At 32.8% G+C, this 20,227-nt stretch overlaps 2 protein-coding genes across 3 annotated transcripts; one reads left to right on the top strand and one right to left on the bottom strand.

Moving 5' to 3' along the window:
- Positions 1-1,678: 1,678 nt before the first annotated feature.
- On the bottom strand, positions 1,679-7,281 carry LOC122524668. Of its 2 annotated transcripts, XM_043647041.1 has the most exons (9): positions 7,089-7,281; positions 6,956-7,014; positions 6,796-6,912; positions 6,027-6,648; positions 5,774-5,906; positions 5,560-5,678; positions 4,085-4,179; positions 2,506-3,590; positions 1,679-1,761 (listed from the first exon to the last, which is right to left on the bottom strand). In XM_043647041.1, exons 2-8 carry the CDS (start codon positions 6,994-6,996, stop codon positions 2,624-2,626), a joined length of 2,094 nt encoding a protein of 697 aa, XP_043502976.1. In that variant the 5' UTR covers positions 6,997-7,014; positions 7,089-7,281; the 3' UTR covers positions 1,679-1,761; positions 2,506-2,623. The 2 variants fall into 2 exon arrangements, with proteins under 2 accessions (XP_043502976.1, XP_043502977.1); XM_043647042.1 differs by having other exon boundaries at positions 6,796-6,889; positions 6,956-7,281.
- A 9,996-nt stretch (positions 7,282-17,277) lies between these two features.
- Positions 17,278-19,787, top strand: LOC122524826 (sugar transporter SWEET1). The gene is made up of 6 exons (XM_043647297.1): positions 17,278-17,565; positions 17,774-17,851; positions 18,137-18,260; positions 18,709-18,864; positions 18,947-19,066; positions 19,155-19,787. Exons 1-6 carry the CDS (start codon positions 17,489-17,491, stop codon positions 19,260-19,262), a joined length of 663 nt encoding a protein of 220 aa, XP_043503232.1. The 5' UTR covers positions 17,278-17,488; the 3' UTR covers positions 19,263-19,787.
- The last annotated feature ends 440 nt before the right edge of the window (positions 19,788-20,227 follow it).

Here is a 20,227-nt window from a genome sequence, read left to right as displayed (position 1 = left end):
CGACAAAATTATATTTATTTTTTCTAAATATATATACTTTTAAATAAAATGTCATAAATATTTTGACTTTTTGAGCGTCGATATATAATTTATGGCTACGTCGTAGGACAAAATAAATTGCTTTGATATTTTGCTCGCACGTTATTTATCTAACAAAGACGAGTAATAACTGCAAATCAATGTTACAAGATCGAATGACATTTTTTTTAAAAATTCAAACACGAAAGTGCAAACGAATTCAAATTGCAACGCTCTCTGTTCGACTGTAATAATAAGATCATTCGTTTAAAATACATTTCTATTATATGTTATTCTTGTTATATATATATATATATACAATTTATATTATTTTAATATAATAAATCCTACATGCAAATATACGAAAATATATAATAATCTATTCGACGATGAGATCATGCAATAACATGATCATTTCTTCCTTAACAACTATTTTATTTATATTTTTTCTTTCAATTATTCATTCCTAATAACACAAATATATTTTTCCCCATACGTTTATATTATTATAGTTTATTATAATTTACGAACTAATCAATGAAGAGAATCACTACTTTATATCGTTGTATATCGTTTAAATGAAAATATTATGGGGGACGCAATAAATATCGTGCATCCTCTATTTTCGCTTTAAAAAAAGAAAAAAAAGTAAAAAATAAAATAAAAAAGGGAAACACAAAAATGAGATTTGGCAGTAATCATATCGAAAAGAATAATACGCGGTAATTAATCATTTCAGATCTTCGAGATAATTTGTTTTCGTTTGAGAACAAATACGTAAGAGTATACGCGTATCTATATATACCTATATACATATAAAATGACAAATTTTTACAATAACGAATTACAAAAGACTACGAGATTTCGCAATCGAGTTAATCGTATTGCATACAAATAATAATATGAAGTTTCTTCGCGTATATAATAAAAAAAGAAAAAAAAATGGAGAAAGTTTTAGAGAAAAAAAAGCAAAACCTCTCGTTCTTGTCGAATCGACTTATACTTAAAAAAAATAAAAAGAAAAAAAAAAGGAAAGAAATACAAAGAGATAAAAAAAAATTCACAAAATTCATTTGAAACGACAGTTCGTTTAAGTACACGAAGTTAACGTCAACGACCAAAAAAAAAACAAGTGAAACCATAAGACTTTTAAGTCAAACACGTAGAAAGGGTTGTGAGGGAAGAGGGGGGGAGGGAACGAGGGAGAAGTTAACAATAAATTATTCTTAATAACTAATCAAGCGCGTCGAGAGAGATAATTAATATCGAGGAATATCGAGGATAAAAAATAGGATGATGAGATTATTTTTTTAAAGGTCGGTAACGGGTCCTGAAAGATTCATACAATTGTCGTGTGTATTAGTTAGCTTAGAATCAGAACGATTAGTATAATCCTTGAAATTTGTCGAGGTAACATCCTCGTCGATGTTTAAACCGATTTCTTCGTCTTCTTCTGTCTCGGGTTCGTTCTCAAGTCGCGAGGATGCCAAGGATGACGACGATGACGATGACGACGACGACGACGACGATGACGATGACGATGACGGAGGCGGGGGTGGAGAAGAATTTTTCGGGGCACGACATCGTTTTCCCGTAGAAGTAATATCGAACGAAGGGCAGGTAGTAGACGACGAACGACGATTGACGGAAGAAGAGAAGACACGTTCCTCTTCGTCGCCGTCGTTGTCGTTGTTTACGGTGACCTTTGCCTTTTTTCGTAGACCGTCCATCAGCTTGTCCATTCTGACAAATCACGTTTCATTTCATTTTCATTCGTTACGTTCTTATCCGTTCAAATAGGACCACCTCTAATCAGAACCGATCAAGCACCATCAAAATATTCAGAAGCAAGCAAAGGAAATGTGCTGGTATTAAGCAGTGCCACGTACTAAAAATTACAAAAAAAATTAAAATAAAAAGAAATAAAGCAGACAAATGGAAGAAGAATAAAGAGAGGGAGGAGGAGGGGATCGTGCCGATTTGTGGAAAGAGAGGAGAAAAGGTGCGTAAGAATTAGAAAGTCTAAAAAGACTTTGTGTGATTATCAAACAGTGAGAGATATGCAAGTATATAAATACTTACTTACATATGTGCATACGTGCATACGTGCATACGTGGAGTAGCGTAAAAAGACGTGTAAACGTAAACGGCGAAGGAAAAGAAATGGGGGAATGGAGTAAGAAAAAAAAAAAGAAACAGATTATTAACAGAAATAGAGATAGTAAATAATAAAGAAGACGATATTCGAGAGACATTCCAAGCATCCTACGTATCATTGGTTTTTCCCGAGAGTACGCGCAGACTAAATAGACTATTGCGATCGTTTGTTCTTTTTAACGAGATCGCAGGAAGGATCGATATAGGTAATAAAGCTTGTGAAATCCTGTTGAATATGATCGACGTAATCTCGGGGAAAAAAAAAAAAAAAAAAAAAACATATAAAACTAGGAAGAGTGCATGCACGAGGAGTGTATGATAGAGACCTACGTGCTATTCGACATGTACATAGTAGTAGCCTCTAGCAAGCCCTTTGAAGCCCCCTTTTGCCCTCGGCGATACGCCGACGAGTGGTTTGCTTTTTTGTCGGGCCCCGCGCGTACGGAACCTAAATGTAGGCGGTGGTGTAGGTGGCGCGTGAAGGTGCTGTCAGGACTCTGGAGGTCAGGATTCCCGCTCCCGAGCAAAGATCTTTTGGTACGAAGGAGCCACCGTCGACGACGGTGACCTCCGGTACGTTCTCGACGACGAGCCGATCGCGAGGAGAACGACGAGCTTCCTCTTCTTCCTTTTCTCTCTTTTCGTTAACTATCGGGGAGGTGTTCGAGGGTGTCGTCGCTACCAATCGCGTCGTCCAAATGGAATCTTCTTTATTATCATCGCTCTTTCTCGCCGCGGCTGTTTTTTTCTTACGAGATCTCTTCGATCCTTTTCTCTGATTGGAATTAGTATTGGCATTGGTATTGGTTCCGGTTCCGGTTCCAGCTCCAGCTCCTCCTCCTCCTCCTCTTTCTTTTTCTTTTTCTCCTCCTCCGGCAGCTCTCGTTCTCTCTGCCTCGTCGATTTTCTCGTTTCGCCGATTCTCTTGAACTGACTCTAACTGTTCTACGTTATTCTCGTTGGCAAGCAGAAACAACGGTGGCTCGACTGGGAAGACGACCATTTTGTCGTGTTCCTTCCCCTCGTTCATAGACTCGGCAAGGCCGAACTTTAGCAAGTTGGCCTTCTCCTTCTTCTCCTCCTCCTCCTCCTCCTGTTTGTTATCGCGGTCGAGAAGACGGTAATACTCCGAAGATCGAGAACGGAGATCGGAGACGACGGACGTGCTAGGAATCGAGGAGGAGATGGCGGGAACAAGGTTGCAGGTCTCGGTAAGAGCGGTACGCACGGGGGTGCTCGTTATACGGGGCGTTTCGAAAATTACAGGCGTGACAGATCTTGATATCGCATTTACGCACTTTGTCCCGTGCTTTGTCGTTCCATCGGTCAGATTCCTAGTTGCTAGTGCCTCCTGTAGTTCCCGTCGCAAGGCCAAAGTCTCCTCCTCGAAAGCTGCTATCTCTCGGCCCTCGTTGCTATCCCGGAATAGAATTGCTCTTTATTACCGTACCGGCCTATCGTTTCTTATCACAAACTATTATTACTTTTAACGTCCGATATCACGAACAAAGAGTGTTCACGCTAGACAACGAATATAACCATTTTCGCCTGGTCAAAAATATTCAACGATAATCCAATTTATTCGTTATTATGATCATTTATTTACCGTCAAAATATGATTTCGATCGCAAAACCTACGAATACTGGACGAGACGATCATTCATTTATTTCTTTTTTTTCCTTTTTATCCCCCAATGCAACAACATATTGATACGTTTTCTCGCGATTTATGTAAAACGATGTTATACGTGTATCGTAGGACTCGACGAATACGATCGCTCTAACAGTTACGACAGATAGAGAATAATACTATATGAAATTTTGTAAAGACCTCTTTCCTTCATCAAACCCTCTTACCACACAAGAAGCATCTTTTTCATACGTTAAAAGGTAACACAAAGCCACTCACTTTGCGCTCATCTTCAGTATAGCTACTTCTTCCTCCAACTTGGATACTCGTCGTTCGCTTTCCTCTTTCTCCTTCGCGAGCTTTGATATTTGGCCCTGAACAGGAAAAAAAAAGGTATGTTTTTATATGTTTCATAAGAGAATGGTATAAACGACGATAAAAAAGAATAAAAAAGCATAATTTATAAAGACGCGTCGATTTATTCGAAGGATAGAAGGACGCTATGATAAAATTGAACGCGTATAAATACCGTCGTATTTTATTCGATCGCAACGAGCATCGTCCATAGTTAACTGAACTACATTTACATCTACGACAATGAAACGCTCCCGGAGGTTCAATTACGAGATTGCCAATAGGCAAGCGGCATGGCGGTGGCCGCCATCGCTTCGGTTGATGAGGCTAATGGATGGTTGAAACCTGAGAAGACAGGGCAAAGAGGGAAAAGAGGACGAGGGAGACCGGCTCTGACAGCCGTTAAGTGCCCCATCCTCCACCTTTCTCCACTCCTCAAACGCGTCCTTCTCCAGGCACCTCCCTTCACTCTCTCTCTGTTTTTGTCTTTCTCTCTCTCTTTCTTTTTTCTTCTCGTTCTCTCTTTTTCTCCGTCTCTAGCATTCATTCGCTCACTCTCTCATCCCGTCTCTCTCCCCCATGTGAAACCTAATCACTTTTACCACGTCACGGATATTTCGTATTATGTCTACATTAGGTTCTCCGATATCAACTGCCAGTCAGTTATAACGTCAATATTCTCCCTTTGGTCAGGAATAAGATCATTCTTATGACGCTACCCTTATCTGTAAACGTCCTTATTTCACTTCCGTATTTTATTTTTTATCTATTTTAATGAATTTTAAATTGTTTAAAAAAAAGGTATTCTTGGTCATATCGCTTGGAAAAATTCAATCAATTTTCATCTACGTGTTATATCAAGAAGATGACTTTGATCAAGTATTTAACATGAAAAAGCAAATAAATGAAGGTAGAAATAAATTTTTCATTTGTGTGGGGAAATGAAGAAAATGATAAGATTTTCACGCTCCAAGTTGGAAAAATACGAACATAATCATCTGATAGAAATTCGCGTATACGTGATAATCGGAGGGAAAGGATCGAAAAAAGAAATGAACAAAGGATCTTGAAATCACCTGGCTATCCTAATCAAACAGAACGTGTACTAACACATAAGTAGTATATCTACAATAGTTACGTGAAAGATCGAGTCACTAAACCTTGGAAAAAAAAACTCTATTTTAGTTATAAATAAGATATTTCGAAAATATACAAAATTATGAATCATTTATCCTGATATTTTGGAACTTGCAATATTTTTACAAGATCTATTCTCCTTATTAATTGCTTTATTTTTTATATTAAATAAAATTTTTTAAATATTATTTAATATATAAAATATAAATGATATATATATATATATATATATATATATATATGATATATATATATACACATACCTTTAATAATTCTATATCGGCGAATCTTTGATTAGATTTCTCCTCCATCATAGATTGTATTTTTATCACTAATCCTTCCTCGCACATTTTGTTTGCTTCCCTGATCTCGCGAATAAGATCTATAATCATAAGAAAAAAATAATTTATATTGTATTGTAGTAATCTTCCTTTATATGTAACTCATTAAAAATCAAAGAAAATAGTAAAATTTTACCTGACAACATTCCAGGTTGATAATCAGAACTATGTTTAAATTCTGAAAATTTTAATTTCATTGTCTCCAATTCGAATTTAGCCTCGCTTAATTCCTTGAAAAGTTGGCCATTACTTTTTTTTAATTCTGCCATCTAAAAAAGAAATTGATTAAATGAATACGTATAATTTATTCAAATATATCATGAAACTGTATTCCAAAATTTGTATATTTTAATCAACAATGTATTGTTATTTAATTAAATGAATCTAACCTGTTCGATAAGAGATAAAACCAATTTGTTACTTCGACCAATAGTAGTAACGGAACTACTGCTGTCACCGCTATCTGAATCTTCCTCCTGATTGTGAATGGAAGATTCTGTAGGTCCCAAACCTGGATCCGAATATCTCCTATGTTCTGAACTTATTTCATCTTCGTTAATTCCATTACTTTTATTGGCAACTGGCGGTAAACTAGCATAATCTCCATTCTGATAAGACGACATGATTGTAGAATTATTTTTATTCTCTTGCAGACTGGTGTATCCGCTAGGAATAACTGGAGGTTTTGGATTAAATTTTTGCTTCAGTCTAGCATGCGTATTTTGAATGCCGTAAGGCATCGGTTGATACAATCTATACATAGTTGGAAGCGACACAGGTTCCATCGTGTAAGTCATTGGCATCGGTGAATAACTACAAACGCTAGGATCTGACATGGCTGCAAAAAGACGTTGTCCGTTGTGATTTGGAACATGTGATTGAATTCCTGGTTGCCACACAACTTGAGGATATTCTATGTTTGACATAGCGTTGTTGCTTTGATCGTATTGACTATTGTTCACCCAGTTACCAGACGTATTATTCTTCTTATTTGTACGTTTTTTACTTTTTCTACGATAATACAATTAATCTTTATTTCCATCATTGTTTCCATGCATTATATACAAAATCTATTTTTTTACATAACCAATCATGCAAGTAACACAAAACAAAATTCTCAAACAATTAAATTAAAACTTAAAGAAACTTGTAATTTACCTGTTCTCCATTTTAACTCCAGTATAAATTCTCTGAATATTATGTTGCGCAAATACCTCGTGACACAGAGAATTGTGAAAAGAAAATCCACCTCCTAATGAACGTAAAACTCTAAAACTTGACGATTTCAATGATGTATGGCACAAAATAATTTAAATACCAGATATTGTCACGACGCAACGATAACATCAATTTCTTCATCTCGTGCCATTATTGTCACTGAAGAGATTCGTTATTTAAAAAACATCATTCGCATAATTTACGCGGTAATTTTTCACTATGTGGATTCATACCGTATAAACATTCTGAAAAAACGATTCCTTTTATTTCGACAAATAATGCGAAATATCGAAATATTCTGGAAAAACTTGATCCTTGCGAGAAAATATTTTTTAAATATTCGTATGGAATTGTACACTGGTATATAAAATAATCGAATAAGAGAATATATAATTTAAAACCTTAGGGAGGCTAATCTCATGCAAGAATATGAAATTTCCATTACATAGAAATGACTCGTACGTGCGCTGATATTGTCGATCTTACTGCCCTCTGGCAGACCAATTCCTCATACTAAACGTGCCAATAGCATCTACGTTAGCCGTTCCGCCAATGAATACACGAGTCCAGAGAAGCTCACAAGTCCCCATTTTTATCTAACCAGATTCATCTTAGTTTTTAACGGGACTACCAGGGGGCGACAGTAGGTACCTCTATATGGTAGTATATTATATATTCTTATAAAGTACATCTAGTATATATATATAGTTATATTGTAATAGAATTTTATATAAATATATTTAATTCTTAATGTATAAACATGTGTGTATGCTTTCAGAAATGCATTTCTACATATATTTTAAAAAGTAATTTTAATGCATTAAAACAATTGTTAATAAATCGAAGTAAATGTGTATTGTTGTTTAAAAGCACCGAGTATACGATCGGAGCACCGTCCTCTTCGAAATTCACTGTTGAAATGAGACGTTGTCCTCTATGAAAGTACTTTTATTGAAAGTTGTTTATATGACTTTCCGAACGTTGCGCATGTGTATAAAGGGAATAATATAAGCAAATAATAAAATTTAAGATTAAACCGTTATGATTTTCGTATTTATATTATTTTTATGTAATTATTTAACCGCTCCTGCGCAGTGATCAATTCGAGGGGAAAATAATAAAATCAGAACGTTATAATCTTAAATTTTAGTAATAAGGAGCATTATTCCCTTTATACACATGCGTAACGTTCGGAAAGTCATATAAATAACTTTCAATAAAAGTAATTTACATAGAGGACGAAGGCCCAGTCTGAAGGGGAATTTCGAAGAGGACGGAGCTCCGAACATATATTACGAACTTTTTAACAATAATAGACACTTGCATCGATTAATTAACAATTATTTTAATGCACTAATGCACTCTCTTTATGTTACAGCAGAATTTTGCCCTCGAAGTCATCACTGCGCAGGTGCATTAAGATAATTACTTAAAATAGATAAAAATACGGTTTAATCTTAAATTTTATTAAATAGGTTTATTATTCTTTTTATACACGTGCTCAACGTTCGGAAGGTCCTGTAAACAACTTTCACCAAAAGAACTTTAACAGAGGATAATTACTCAGATCAACGGTAGATTTCGAGGAGGAGGGATCACAGAACATATATTCAGAGTTTTAAGCAACAATAGACACTTGCATCGATTAATTAACAATTATTTTAATGCACTAATGCACTCTCTTATGTTAGAGCAGAATTTTACTCTCGAAGTCATCACTGCGCAGGTGCATTAAGATAATTACTTAAAATAGATAAAAATACGAAAATCATAACGTTTTAATCTTAAATTTTATTAAATAGGTTTATTATTCTTTTTATACACGTGCTCAACGTTCGGAAGGTCCTGTAAACAACTTTCACCAAAAGAATTTTAACAGAGGATAATTACTCAGATCAACGGTAGATTTCGAGGAGGAGGGATCACAGGACATATACTCCGATCTTTTAAACAACAATAGACGCTTGCATCGATTAATTAACAATTATTTTAATGCATTAATGCACTCTCTTTATGTTACAGCAGAATTTTACTCTCGAAGTCATCACTGCGCAGAAGCATTAAAATTATTACATAAAATAGATAAAAATACGAAAATCATAACGTTTTAATCTTAAATTTTATTAAATAGGTTTATTATTCTTTTTATACACGTGCTCAACGTTCGGAAGGTCCTGTAAACAACTTTCACCAAAAGAATTTTAACAGAGGATAATTACTCAGATCAACGGTAGATTTCGAGGAGGAGGGATCACAGGACATATACTCCGATCTTTTAAACAACAATAGACGCTTGCATCGATGAATTAATAATTATTGGAATGCACTAATGCACTCTCTTTATATTTCAGATTATTTAGACACATATATGTACTAGTATAAGCATTACATACTTATTAACATATTTTTGAATATTAAACAATTTGAATTTAATATTCTTTTCGATTAAAATTTCCCCTTCCAAAGTCACCACTGCACAGAGACGTTTAAAAAAAATGTATATTATTTTAAACAATTACATAAAAATTAAAAGAATATTAAAATGAGTGCCTTATAATATTAAATTTTATTGATTAATTTTATTGATTTTCTTTTATACACATGCGTAACGTTCGGAAAGTCATATAAACAACTTTCAATAAAAGTAATTTACATAGAGGACAAAGGCCCAGTCTGAAGGGGAATTTCGAAGAGGACGGAGCTCCGAACATATATTACGAACTTTTTAACAACATTAGATATTTTTATCGATTAATTAACAATTATTTTAATATTTTAATACACTGTCTTTATATTTCAGACTATTTAGATACATATATGTACTAGTATAAGCATTACATACTTATTAACATACTTTGAATCGAAAATAATTTTAATATATTTTTATTTTATGTGTTTATTTTTAATTAGTTTTCTTTTAGGACTAAGAGTGATGCATCTCAAAATCGTTCTCTTGGTTAGATTATCTTATTTATTTGAAATTTTTAATTCGGATGGGGACATCTTCAGGATGCACATCCCTCGTGGGTCTTCGGAAGCGGTTACCTCCTCGTGGTTAGACCCGGGCAATGGTATTTTACTTTCAGTATAATGTTTAACATATTTTATATGTTATACATTCCATTGCAAGTAAAATCCAGCTAAAGACCGCTTGCCATTAACATTATAATGATAATTAGTTTCTTTCATTTTCCTAATTAATATCATATTACAATTCATTACATTTGTTTCCCTTTAATACTACCTTCATATTATATCCCACATTAAAATACTCGATTTATTTTCTAGGAACACTAATCTTGTGCATTCTTTCAGACGTTTTTGACGTGCAGTGCGGTCGGTAAAGCACGTCTCGGTCGTGTTCGCGTTCGCGTTCGCGATAAAAAACTTTTATAGTTTTTTATTTTCATTACCGTCTACCCATCATCATCCTAAGGGTAGGAGACCCATCAGGCATTCATCACTGAAGATTAAAAGTAAGTATAATTTTTCTATGAAACATTTTCTATGATAAATTTTCAATAGTTTTCGATTACGACGAAGATATTAATCGTTCTTTTTCATTTTCTGTTTCAGAACATCATTGCAATCGAGCGCGTAGGCAATGAGGTACTCGAGTGTTTGCATCGTTAAACAAAAATCGGAAATTTTTCGGGTAAAGAAACTCCGAAAGTTTCTTTTGTTCGGTTTATACGTGTGCCATCGTCATCCTAAGGGTAGGAGACCCATCGGGCATCCATCACTGAAGATAAAAGGTAAATTAATTTTTATATTAAAAATTTCATTAATAATTACTTGTAATTTTTAAACGATAACAATGATTCTAATCGTCTTTTTCTTTTTCTTTTTCCAGAAGGCTAAGTGTTTGTGATAGTGTTTGATATTTGAACTGCGAGCAATGCAGTTGTAAAAATTAGAATCAGTGTCGTGGTCGCGATAAGAAACACGTAAGTTTCTGATTTTCGTTCGAACCGACTGCAGCATCGTCATCTTAAGGGTGGGAGACCCATCGGGCATTCATCACTGAAGATAGAAGGTAAATTAATTTTTATATTAAATATTTCTTTAATAATTACTTGTAATTTTTAACTGTTAACAATATGATTCTAATCGTTCTGTTCTTTTCTCTTTTTCAGAAAGGTAAGCAAGTGTTAGTGTTTGATATTTTAACTGCACGCAATGCAGTTGTTAAAATTAGAGTCAGTGTTTGTGCGAATAATTAAAAAATACAATTTTTATCGCGAAGTAGAGTCAGTGTTTGTACGAATAATTAAAATAAAATTTTGATCGCGGAGTAGAGTCACGTTTGTTCGATAATTAAAATAAAATTTTGATCGCGAAGTAAAGTCATGTTCGTACGATAATTAAAATAAAATTTTGATCGCGGATTAGAGTCACGTTTGTACGAATATTAAAATAAAATTTTGATCGCGGAGTAGAGTCAGTGCATTCGGTCATCGTCACCCTAAGGGTAGGAGACCCATCATGCATTCATCAATGAAGATTAGAAGTAAGTATATTTTTCTATAAAACATTTTCTATGATAAATTTTCAATAGTTTTTGATTACGACGACGATATTAATCGTTCTTTTTCATTTTCTGTTTCAGAACATCATTGCAATTCGTGCGCGAAGCAATGTAACGGGAGTGTTTGATCGTTTATAATTATAATTTAAAATCACGGATTAGAAGCACGATCGTTCGTTAATTAAAATTCGGTCGCGTTTCGCGTTCGTGTTCGCGTTCGCGTTCGCGTTATTTTTGAGATTTATATATTCAATTAACTGCGAGCAATGCAGTTAATTGCATTAGATTTTGTTCGTATAAAGTTATAGTTTTTTAATTTTAAAACAGTCGTACAGACTGTTCGCGAAGTAGAGTCAGTGAAGTGCATCAGTGAAGTGCATCAGTGAAGTGACCGCGTATCGGGAGTGAAATTTTTGTTTGCATTGACTGCGTGCAATGCAGTCTTTGAATTAGATTGTAGAATCAGTGTTTGTACGAATAATTAAAGTAACATTTTAATCGCGAAGTAGAGTCAGTGACCGGGCGTAAATTAAATTCGAATCATACGCGTATGTAGAGTCAGTGTTGTTCGCCGTATAAAAAAATTTCGGTTTCGCGATAAGAAACTCTTTTATAGTTTCTTATATTCGTTTACCGCGATATTAGAGTCACGGGAGTGCGGGAAAAGTGCATCGAGGAATTCTCCCATGGATCTGATGGACGAGGGATGCAGCTGGACCATTTGCTACGAAGTAGGAGTGTTTTGGAGCCACCGCAGAACTTCTAATGCTATTGTTCATATTGCATACATGTGTCATTTTATTTTAAAATGCCACATATATGTAATATAACATTTAGCAGGTCGTGAGTTAAAATTTAAAGTCCCTCCGGTGCTCAATCATGCCGAGGATGAAAGGTCCCAATCGGCACGAGTTACTGGTTGTAATTATTCCAAAAAATTATTGACGAGCACATGAGTGATTCCAAAAAAGGATTAGTCCTTTTTTGAAATTGCTCATGAAAATTGTATATTTTATTGTATGTTATATTATTAGTTCAGGATAGGTCTTCTTGTCTCATCGGTTAAATTCATTTAATTAACAGTGCAATTAATTAATGCACTTTTCTTTTTATTACGTGTTTCGTTCGCGTTTAGTAGTGGTGAAATCGAGTATTAATTTACTCGATTTCGTCCAATAAAGCATGTAATAAATGTCTTACATGCATTGCTTCGTACTTAGTTTATTTAATCGCGATTTTATTTTTCGATATAATCAAAAAATGAGCAAGAAGACAAACCCATTCGCGACGGATAGACTCTGGCTGTTAATGGTGGCTCAAAGCCCAGTTCTTTCATTAGAACAGCCATTTAACGAAAGAGTCGTCCGAGATTTTTATTATTTTTTTTAAATTCTTAAAATCTTTTTAAAAGTCATTATAAATGACTTGTAGAGTCATAGCCCGCTTAGATTAATGAGAGAACATTTTTATATAATAATCAAATCTTAGATTAGGATTTTCAGCAATTAATATACTAATCCCCGTTTCTCCCCCCTATACTTTCTGCGTTCTCATTATGCGTGTGCCCAGGTGTTACACGTATGGGTGAGAAACGGTTAGTATGGGTTTAGTTTTAAGTTTTCTCCCCCCATTTGGCGTCTGTCATTGTGCTAGTGATTGCACGGTGTACATTGCACATGTGTGTGCGGTTAGGAATGTGCATTGTACATCGTTTCGCGATACGTAATACCGCGCTTATTATTTTTTAAAGTTATTGAATAAAAATAACTTGTAGAGTCACGCGTACGATACGAAATTTTCTTTTTTAACAATCGTTTTGCATAGTAGAGTTACCGCATTTATTTGTGGAAACTATGATATACTCGTATATAACTAGTATGCAATATATACTAGTTTATACTTGTATTTTTGCATTAGTCATTTATGCAATAATCACTAGCCTTGACAGACGATTACAGCAATTGGTACGTACTCCCATAAATTTAGAAAACGCGTTTGAACTAGGGTGTCGGAGGTGCCCCGGGGCATGCTCTCTAGTTTAGGCTTTTGCACCCTGGTGGTATGTGTGAGAACCGTGGAGTGTGTGGGTGGGTATGCATGTGTATTTTTTTGAGCGAATGTGAAACTTTAATTATAAGTAGGTAGGACCCCGGAATGGCACGTGGCATACTTGCACTTTTCAGTGCGAGTCCCCACCTCCGGGTTTTATACGGAATTGTCACAAAAATTTTATTCTATCTATTGCTTGACTTGTAAATCTTTTTTGTGACAATTCTGTAATATGTATTATGTATCATGATTCAAAGGGATTTGCAACCATTTAAGAAATTCATTTCTATTTCGATTGTATCTCGAACGAGATAGAGTCGAAATCAAATCCGCAAAACCTTTGATGAATTGATACTTAGTTTTAAGTATTATAACTAGCACTTCGCACTATCGCGATTTAGTCTTTGAAATGTTTCATATAATTCAATATAAAGAATAATTAAATAAAAATATTGCAAAGAAATGCATTGCATTTTTAGTATTATTTTTATTTCAATTCGATTATATTACTCGATAGTAAAAGTGCGAAGTGTTATTAGGTCATCGATTAGCATAATTAACTGCTCGGACATTCGATTAAATGTGCTCGTGTAATATGTGCACAGTCGATGAACTTTTAAGTTCGTTGATTGTCCACGAGCTAGGATAGCTAACGGGAAACGCGAATGCATTTTGTAATAATTAATAAATAGAGTCACCCCCTAACGAACATCGGAATTATTTGCATAAGATGTATGATGAAAGAAAATAAATGGAATTATTTCATATATATTGTAATGTGAAATGTATTTCATTTATATTAGTGTTATAAGCAGTTGAGAGTAATTGGGTGAAAATGTCTTGAAGTCGTTTCTAAATTGTACGACCATAATTTGGCATATTATAACGGTTTGGTATTAGAATAGAATCGATACTTTACATTGTTAATAATATTCCTTTCGGCGATGAGATATCTCTCGACCAAAAGGTAATAATTATTTTCTATGTAAAAAGCTCAGGATGTTTTACTAATCACATTTTTCTTTTTCAGGGTTGTGTTAGGGTCGGTTCGTTTCTTTTTTATTATATAGAATCAGGGACGATTCTAATTCTATATCATTAATCGTTGTAATATGCCAAATTATGCGAATACTTTTTGGAACGATTGACGTTTTTGGTCAAAGATTCTTTTCGTGCTCGCACGTAGGGAATGTCCGACAGTAGGCTTGAAGAAAGAAGAGGCTAAAAGCCGAAGAGGCCCCCACTTAATTGTGGCTCAAGAGGGCAACTACAGACTTAATGAGTTATTTTCAAATTCAACGGCATGGTTGAATTTTTTGAAAATAGCTCGTTGGTCATTTGATATTTTTATTGTTTTATTTTTTTGTTTTGCTCGTCAATAATTTATAATGGTTATTAAGAATGGTAATAATTAAAATAGTTTTCTTTTTGTTACAGGTGACCATCGTTGGATTTGCCATACCACCCACCAAAAACCAAACATAATTTTTCCTTAAAATAAATCGAGTATTACGAAAATTTAATTTTATAAATGATATTTCATTTAAAAGATAGAAAATACTTTAAAATCATGATAGAGTACAATACCATTCCCGAGTTCCCGCTCCAATATCATATCATTTTCTGATTTCCTATTACACACAGTTTCCCCACTTTTCATTCTTCATTTCATTCGTAGAAACTAATTATCTTATAATGTTTTTTAATGTCTCTTTTACATTTTTAGGTATTAAGATTTAATCAATTATTATATTATATATTTAATTTTCATTTTATTTTGTTTCAGGATATGATTAATTCCAATGCATTTATTGGATCTTTGCAAATCCAAACTAATCTTTCTTTTTTCTTTTTCAGGTTCGTTTCCAGCATTTTTTTCAATGGGTAGCGGGTAGATTCTTTCTTTGCGAAGAAAGGTCTACTTCAGGGATGCGACCCTGCCCACGCGAGCCTTGATTCTATCTTACCTCCAAAGATAGAATCATGTCCTTACCTATAATTCCACCCACACCAAACGATCCTATTTTTAATATTTTGTTGGCAGGATGGATTATGGAGGGAATGCAACACTCCGTTCAAGAGAAAGAAGAAACGAATCAAAAGAGGACTGAGTTATGGTAAATGGTATGATATAATTATTATGGTAAGTGGTATGATGTAATTATTTTTACAGGTACCATGGAACAGCACAAAATTATATACCTTTATTTTTATTGTACAATATTTTAGGTAAATTGCAAAATTATTAAATGGAAAATATTCATAATTTGTAATTTCCGTATGTGTCTATATTGCAATTATACGAAAGTGTGTTACTTTTCAGTAAAATTATCGATGTTACTTTAATTCTTTTCAGATGAATTCCTCGTTTTATGTTGCTGTGAGAAAAATCATTGTTAATGCACTTTTATGTGTTTACAGATACCATGGATCAGTCAAAATTTTTATAGATACCATGGATAATTCATTGCATCTTTGCAAATCTAAAATAATCTTAGCTTTTACTTTTTCAGGTTCGTTCCTAAGCCCACTTTTCTTTTTCTTCCATACCCCTTTGTTTTTTTTGTTGCAGGTTCAATAGGAGGAGGACCATACTAGGACCAGAGGAAGACCAGACAAGGACTTAGTTATAGTAACGGATGGTATTAGGAAATTATTATTATAATAATTAAATGTATAATTTTGATGTGTGTTTATTGTTCTCCCCTTAGAATCGCAAGCGTGTAATAATTATTTTTAATGTATTTTTAATGTATTTTATTTGTTCACAGGTTCAATATTTTTTCAATTCTATTCATGTTTCACTCCTCGTTTATCATTTTGTTTTTTGGCATTCCACTTTTCTCTTCATTCTCAATAATAATTGCAAGGATTTCCGAATTAAACTCTTAGGATGGGGCCTAAGAGTGGGGCTCATTAAAAAACGTTCTCGGGGTAATCATTTTCTTTGGTTTCAATTCAATTCGGATGGGGACATCTTCAGGATGCACATCCCGGGTCTTCAGAAGCGGTTACCTCCTCGTGGTTAGACCTGGGCAATGGTATTTTACTTTCAGTATAATGTTTAACATATTTTATATTTTATATGTTAAACATTCCATTGCAAGTAAAATCTAGCCAAAGACCGCTTACCATAAACATTATAATTGTAATTAGTTTCTTTTAACTTCCTAATTAATACCATACTCTTTTACTCCTTTCCTTAGTTCCTTCTATCCATTTCATCTACAGAAACTAATTACTTTATAATGTTTTTTAATAACTTTTATATATTTACAGGTACCGTAAACTGCACAAATGAGAATTTTTTAATGTAATTTTTATTTTAATTTGTTTCGGAGAAGGATTAATTTTAATATTAGGTTGTTCCATAAGTTCCTTCTTTTTTTTATCCAAATTCAATAGATGATATTTATTGTTTAAGGTATAATAAAAATGATAAGAATGCTAAAATCAGAACGCTATAATCTTAGATTTTAAATAATTACATAAAATTGAATACATGAAATTAAAATAATTACATCGTTTTACAGACACACGAAACATAAATTTCTTCGAAGTACATATATTATATTATATATTATTATAACTGTACTAGATACTTTCAAAAAATATATCACATACTACCATATGCTAATATATATATATATTACTATCAAAGAATTTTTTGATAGTATTGTACCGTCATCGCGTTAAGTACCTACTGTCGCCCCCTGGTAGTCTCGTTAAAAACTAAAATGAATCTGGGTAGATAAAAAAGGAAACTTGATCACTTTTTGTATTTACAGTCGGTAAGTATACATGCAATATAAATCGGGATGAATTGATCAAAAACTTTCTAAGCTTAACATAAGATGACTCTTTGACAACACCGACTGTATGCAAGTAATCATAGCATTTGGAGAATATCAATCAGTATTATTAAGAGGTTCTATCGAAGTTCGTGTCATAGATCCATTTGTTGATTGAGCTTATTAACGTGATCACATAGATTGAGAAGATTAAAAAAAAATAAGATAACCTTGAGAGGAAATTTAGACGAAATTATAAGGAAAAATGGTTTTAGAAGAATATAAAGATATTGTTGGAACATGTGCTGCAATTACGACAATAGGACACATGTTGTCAGGAACGTGAGTGTCAAATGCAATACTTATATCAAAAGAAAAAGAAAAATAGAAACTTATATATAATATATACTAATTGAAAAGAATAGACTGAAGCGCGACACTTGAGAAACAAGCACGTGATGATTACACATCTAAATGATAATAATTATTATATTGAATCTAAGAAGAAATGAAAATAATTCATTAAATAAATAAATATTTTTTCTTTTAGTTTTGTATGCAAGGACATTTACAAAAAGGGAACTTCGAAGGGTTTCGATCCTATGCCCTTTTTAGGTGGTGTAGGAATGTAAGTATCAAGTCTTATTTATATTTTGTAAATATATTAAAAATCTAATAAATTAATAATTAATTGTATGCTTGTGCATAATTAAATTATATACCGGATGGGATAAAAGTCATATTCCTTAAAACAAATTTTTTTCTTTCTGTGCAAAAACTTTCTGGGCTAAGCGACTTTTATCTTATCTTGTATTTAAATTATTAATTACTTATTCTACTGTCTTATCATTAAAAATTATGAAAATAAAAATAAGTAAGAATAATATATTAACGAGATAAAAACTTCGTGCAGGACAATATTAATGCTGCGCTATGCTTTGATGCTTGGTGACTCTGTCATGGTTAAAGTTAACGTTTTCGGATTTGTAACAAACGTAATATATATGGCTGTGTATTACTATTATTCTCCACATACGGTAAGATGTTTCGTTTTATTAACATAGTCTCTGCCTAGTTGCATTTGACCAACAGCAAGGTGTCATTACTATTTGCCACGTATACCTGAAACAGTACACCCTATAATCCTATGGGAAATTAATACTATCATAATTCAAAAATGATATATTTAACAATTATAAATTCTAATATAAATATTCAACTAATTAAGAAATTATGTACAGGTCGCTATTCCCTTGCAGTTGATAATAAAAGATTCATTACAATTGCCCTGACATATTAAAGCAATTATGTAATCATGCGACCATTTTCTAATCAATGAATACCTTGTCCGGATATGTTTCATTATATCTTATAATAGAAAATCCGACATTCGTTCATTTCTCTTATCTATAATTGTAGGATTAGATTTATTAAAAATAGAAAATTGTAATGAGAAATTCTTATCATATGTGATTATTTTTCCAGAAAGATACGCTTATGTTAATAAGCAAAGCAGTGGGTCTAATAGCAGTGTTCCTAACGTACGCTCAAATGGAGAATCCCGACAAAGTAGAATACAGATTTGGTATAATCGTAACCATTTTACTTTATCTTTTAATAGCGTCTCCTCTTATACATCTTGTAAGCGTAATACTTAAAAATATATATGATCGTTTACACAATATTAAATATATATTTATATTATTATATTCTATATTTACAGGGAAATATTATAAAGACTAAAGATACGTCGATTCTTCCATTCCCGCTTATTGTTATGGGTACCGCAGTATCATTCCAATGGTTGTTATATGGAATTATTATAAATAATATTTTCGTGATCGTAAGTACATATATTAATTTAAAAATATAATATACATTTTTATTCAAGATATTTGAAGGGTAGAAATAATTGAATGAAATGATTATAGTTTCAGAACTCGGTCGGTTTTCTTCTATCGGTTATTCAATTGTCATTGTTTGTTATTTTTCCATCTAAACCTTCCAAAACTTCTGTGTCAGAGAAGAAAAAGGATTAAGAATATTATCGGAATAGTTTTTTAATTTACATTACTAATTGTATTACATTACTTAATAGAAACATAATATAGGTACACTGAAGCCAATAATTTTGAACGCGTATTTTAAATACGCGAGTATTTGTGAAATGGAAATTCACGAATACATTACACAAATCAAGATCCGGGTTCGTTAATTACGCGTTACTTAACACGTGCAATAGGAAAAAACCTTCAATAATCGTTTGGTAACGTTGTTCTATCTTATTTCCAAATCTTTTGTTGATTTCATTTTTAAATTTACAGCCAAATGTTGGTAAAGTAGTTCCTCGTCATTTTAAATTGTAGCTAAGTGTCGGTAAAGTAGTTCCATTCCATTTTAATGTTTTTCTTAGACAATAAGTAGAATTTTAATAAAAAATAATAGAATCGTGTAGTACTCGGATATGGATTGTATCATTTTCAAAATTATACATGGTACTAATGAATCACTGATCGCAAAAATATTTTTTTACGTAAAAAATACAATAGCAAATTTACGCACAATCGCCTTGGACTTCCGTATAACACAGACACAAAATATAAATTTATATTATATAATAAATTGAATTTAAGTAGGGTATTTTTCGCTTCATCATTCGCATGAATAATTGAAACAAGGAAAAATACATATTGTACATAACTGACTTATTTTAATGGAACTTTGAACAATTTTTAATGCCTTGGAGCTTTCGAAAGTTAAATCTACCAGTAAAATTAATATATATATATACATATTATATTAATATATTATTAAGACAAATATAATTAAAAACCGTGTAAAGAAAATTAAAATAAAATATTTTATATAAAAATCGTTTATATAATAATATCAATATCGATCCTATATCTCAAAACTTGTATTTTCAAGTTTAACAATTAGCAAATTTAATTGTGGAATCTGTGAAGTCGAAGGAATATGGAGAATAAAAAAGAGGCAAGTAATT

Source organism: Polistes fuscatus, unplaced genomic scaffold, assembly GCF_010416935.1.
Source record: "Polistes fuscatus isolate 324 unplaced genomic scaffold, CU_Pfus_HIC Scaffold8, whole genome shotgun sequence".
Classification (NCBI taxonomy): Eukaryota; Metazoa; Arthropoda; class Insecta; order Hymenoptera; family Vespidae; genus Polistes; species Polistes fuscatus.
This window is presented reverse-complemented; position numbering and strand designations above follow the sequence as displayed.